Source organism: Alligator sinensis, unplaced genomic scaffold (genome assembly GCF_000455745.1).
Source record: "Alligator sinensis unplaced genomic scaffold, ASM45574v1 scaffold743_1, whole genome shotgun sequence".
Lineage (NCBI taxonomy): Eukaryota > Metazoa > Chordata > Crocodylia > Alligatoridae > Alligator > Alligator sinensis.
In genome coordinates this window covers 42,671-47,583 of record NW_005842512.1, presented here as the reverse complement: position 1 = coordinate 47,583, position 4,913 = coordinate 42,671, and the positions used below count along the sequence as shown (strand labels likewise).

The 4,913-nt window shown below is 39.1% G+C and overlaps 1 protein-coding gene across 3 annotated transcripts in view; it reads left to right on the top strand.

Moving 5' to 3' along the window:
- Positions 1 to 4,913, top strand: part of CAP2 (cyclase associated actin cytoskeleton regulatory protein 2) — a 76,770-nt gene that overhangs the window by 63,090 nt on the left and 8,767 nt on the right. For all 3 annotated transcript variants that reach the window (XM_025213234.1, XM_025213235.1, XM_006031546.3), the window contains one exon: positions 3,543 to 3,732. In XM_025213234.1, the coding sequence (XP_025069019.1) occupies positions 3,543 to 3,732 (190 nt within the window). The remainder of the gene's footprint in view (positions 1 to 3,542; positions 3,733 to 4,913) is intronic.

Here is a 4,913-nt window from a genome sequence, read left to right as displayed (position 1 = left end):
TTCCCTACTGTGATTTCACTGTATTTGGTGTACACTCTATCCCTCCGGGGTCTGAGATGTGCATGCATAATGGAGCAAACTCAGTCCTGAGCTAATTATCAGCAAATCCAGTGTCTGAGATTTGTTGCTGTTGGATATCCTAATGACCTGAATTATAACTGGAACTAGCTGGAATAACACTAACATGAAATTAGCTTTTAAGAATCTAAAAGACAGGAGTAAGTTCTGCTCTTGAGTTTCATGGCTGTGAAGGAGGAGAGAATCTGGGGTGGCAGGATAAAAGTTTACCACAGAGGTTTACTGTAAACGTTGTGTCTTTGACCTGGCATATTCTTGGCTCCACTTTCCCAGGCTACCTAAATGTATGCTAGTTAAGAGAAAAGAAACTGCAACAAATTTGCCCTTTTGATCCCTAATCATTGAAAACTGCAGCCAATTCTAGTCAAGTAGTGGAAGTGCAGGTTTTTTGTCACCTCTGTTGTCTGCTCGTACTGCAGAATAGGAAGAATACAAAGCTGCACTGGTTTTAAATGATTAGCTTTCTGACCCTTTACTTACTGCAAGAAACATAATATACAGTATGTAAGAACATCCTAGAGTAAAAGAGCTAAAAATAACATTTCAGATGTATTGTTGGATAGACAAATATATAGTGGTATTAACATAATTTTGGCAGTTAATGCAACATTTTCTGCTTCTGACAGAATTGCCACTGTGCTCCCCTGTGCTATAGAGCCTGATCCAAAACCTATTGAACTTAATAAAAGGATTCCTGTAGACTCCAATGGGTTCTGGACCAGGTCTGTTTTTGGATGGAAAAGCAGTCCAGCAGCATGGAGAAATGATGCAGAAAAAATGGTCATTTGCAGATGAAATCCGCTGGGTGTGTATAAGGCCGCAGTATACGTGCTTAGTGTAGGTAGAGCAACCGTGGAAGTGAAATGGATCTCTTAACTCAATGTTTTGGGCTACTGTGTTGTCCAGAGCAGACTTTATTTGCAATGGCTACTGTTTGAGGCTGTGGACTGTAATACAGCTTTGGTGTGGACTCAGCCTCACAGAGACATAGGGCAGGAGGTACAGATCTCCTGAATCAAGTCCAGTCACCTGGCATTACGATCAACAACAGGATGTAATTCCAATCATGAATTTATCCAAGTCCATCGCTCACTTACACTTACTTGAAGGTTTTTCAAGAATCTCCCTGCTTACATGATTAGAAACTTTCTTCCTATTCCTAGCCAAAATGTATTTGTGGCCATTTTATACAATTTACCCTTTTGCCAATGTTGTCCACTAGGTTAAATAGTGCCTCTCCCTCCCTGGTGTTTAGCACACAGACATAGTTATTGAATGGAGTCATATAGCCTTCTCAGTTGGCATTCTACTAGATGAAATGAGCTGAGCACTCTTGGTCTCTGTTCATGAGAGTTAGGACTCTCCTGTTCATTCCCCTGATCTTCCTAGCAGCCCTTTTCTGTACCTGTTCCAGTTTGAATTAATTTCTGTAGAACATGGGTGATCAGATTGCAGTATTCCAGATGAGGATCACCATGCCTTAGACAGTGGCATTCATATTTCTCTGTCTGCTGGAAATACCTCACCTGGTACATCCTAGAATTGCATCTGCCTTTTTCGCAGGCACATTGCATTGGTAGTTCGTAGTCATTCCTGTTATCAGCTAAGATCTTTTTCCTCTGCTGTCATTTCCGACTGATGAGCTCCCAGCTTATAGCAGTAATTCTTGTTAGTCTTCTGCTTGGTACTGCTGAGTTTCATGCTGTTCCTGTTATTTTAGTCATCAAGTTTATCGAGTTCTTCCTTCTTAGCTAATAATTCCCATGTCCAAACAACAGTTTAATGTGTACAACAGTGATGTACATCTGGAATTAGTTTTGCTGCGTACGTGCATGCTGCTTGGCTCTAGAGGGCATTGTTCTCACTGACATGCACAATGTTGGAACTGAAATCTGTGGTTACATTCACTCCAGAGGCATCAGCAACACTGTCAGCAAGCAGGAATCGTATCCAGAAGAGAGCTCGGATCCCTGTAGAGATGACTGTGCCCCCTACTCATTGATACTGCCCCAAGCGCCAGTTTCTCTTTGCATATAGATAGTATTCCACAGATGTGGACAGTACAATTCTAATATTATCTATATGAAAACATCTACCCATATATTAAGCAGAAAAACGTCCCATGGATGCTAACAGTCTTTCAACTCAAATATGTAACACCATCATGAGTATTTACTATGTTCCCACATACCAATAGGCAAAGATACAACTTTAACCAGTGCAGTTTTATGGCTTCCTTTTTTAATGTTACTCCAGGGAGGGTCAAGGGTATGAAACTAGAATATGATCACATGATGTAGTCACTGGGGGACAGGCCCATCTTTTTTTACAGCAAGAAAAAATGCTGTATTCCCCCTGATCATTGTTACTGGGGGATCAAAGGGTAGTATTTTTTACAGTGCCTTGAACTCTTTTTTTTAAATTATTCGATAGGACTTTCATTTTTTTTGACAAAAGCATGAAGAAAATGGGATATTCAGTCACTTATTTTTATGTTAATGGAGTACAGGACTATACAGCACCTTAAAGGGTTAAATACCCTCTAAATCTAACCAAGAATACTAACTTTTTAACTTTTCAGTATCAGCATAACATGCATGTCTAGTTGGACATAACTTTTTAAAAAAGGAATCCAATTACGCCAGTTCAGACTAAATTTCTCTTATTTTTTCATGTATTTGTTTGTCTAGTGAATATATAGATAATTACGCTCATAATGACTGTATCCCTAGCCATACTGATAAGAGCCAATCTCATCTATCACAGAGGGTCCTTAAAATTTTACAGTAGTCTTTGCCCTGCTCCGTAGAGTGCTGCCCAGAGGAATGATTCTTGGAGTCAGAGTGACACTCAGTGGCAAGATAGAACAAATAAATCACAGTTCTTCTGATTCTTTCTGTGGTCCCCATGGGTCATACAAATTAGAAATCTCAAATCTTAGTTAGAACCTTACCAAAACAACTCATTTGATAATGCAGTGCATAGACAGTATAATCCAGGCAGCTGTTGCGATAGAAACGCTTGTAATTTTAGAAGTTTTAAAACCAGCCAAATTGTAATTTCTAAGGTGCAGCATTGAATTTCACCAGCCGGAGTTACCATAATTTTTCACCATGTTGTAATTTATATATTTGCAAGAAAGATGCAAGCACCAAACATTGTTCATAGACAGTTTAGCGGTGCATAGATGGCTGTCAAAAGCCTTGTATGTTGTGTGTGTGGAAAAACAAAATCGATATCTGTCTGGATTCTGCTAAATGTACAGCATTCTGTTTTATTTTATCTGAGTATTTGGGGAAAGAAAACACTTTCACTTATATATGAGAAAGAATACTTGTTCATTCATTGGTGCCAGAAGTCTTCCTGAGTCTAAGCTGGTCAAAATCTAAGTCCAAGAATGGAAGAAATGACGAAGTGTTCCCTAAAACTCTATTTTGAAAATAATTTCCATCTCTTTCTTACAGGGACCAGTTGCATCAACAATGTCTATGCGATCCATTCTAATGAGTGGACAGTGCGTCTCACTGCCTCCACCTCCACCACCACCACCAGGACCTCCTCCTCTCTTTGATACAGAAAGCCCCAAGGATGAAGCAACTGCATCTCGCTCAGCCTTATTTGCCCAGCTTAACCAGGGAGAGGCAATTACCAGAGGTCAGAGGAAAATAATTCAGTCTGTCACTATTTGGCCAACTGAGAGAGCTACTGCTACATGTACTTAGCCAAATTCTGTCTGTGGTCACACCTAGAGATTGCCAGGCCAGCATTTTTGAGCTTAGAAGACTAAATTTGATGATTAAATTCAGGTTGAGGTACCCAAATAAATAGCTTAATTTTCAGCAGAACTCTGTACCTATAACTCCCATAGAAATAAATAGGACCTGAAGGTACTCAGCACTTTTGAAATTCAGGGCTCAGTATGAATTTAGGCACCATATTACAGGCATCAAAAAATAGCCCTGTAGAACTGAAAGTGGAACGCAAGTGGAAAGATAATCTAAATTCTTCATAAGTCCCAAAAATTTCACTTAAGCAGCCTTGTAAGTATCATATAAGTATATAAAGGTAAAATAGGATTCAAGTCTTAAGTATCATGGGCCAGGCCAGCACTTGGATTGGAGACCACCTTGAAACTGTGGCACTGTAGATACAAGACAAGGACTTGTGGCTGAATGCTTGACAAATATTAGACCATAGAAACCAAATTAATGATAAGGCTTCATTCACCCCATCATTGCTGCTGAGCTGATGAATGGGAATGAAAGGAAAGGATTATGAACACTCAAGTTTGTGATTCTTGTTCATGCTGACTTCAGTGGCAGTGTCCAGATGTAACATAGACCAGAATTTGCCCACTCTGCAAATTCACACACAGTATGCTGATTTGTACTGAAATGTTATTGTGTTAGATAAAGAGGTGCTTATTACTATACCAGTCTGTAATATTGCCAGTACATGTAGGTACAGCTTTTAAGCTTTTTCCAATAAGACTAGACAATCTTATTTAGAATATATGACTTTGAGGTGAAATACATGCAATGAAATAAGACTTTTAGCACAAGGTCTTATGGGGAGGGGTTGCAATACAAAATGTGGGTGAGAGAGAGGATTTAATTGTCACAGATGAAACTATAAAATGAATGAAGTGGCACAGTACATGGTTCATTGCATTTATAACAAGTATTTAGATCTGTGTGTGGATAGTTGCCAGTAGGTATTGCTGAGTTTCTTTGTGACAGGCCATCTACAGTAAAATAACTTTAGTTAAAACTTTTTTAAAGGTTTGAGGACAAATAATTCCCTTTGTGGGTAAATACTTAAAGTAAAAGTGTAGG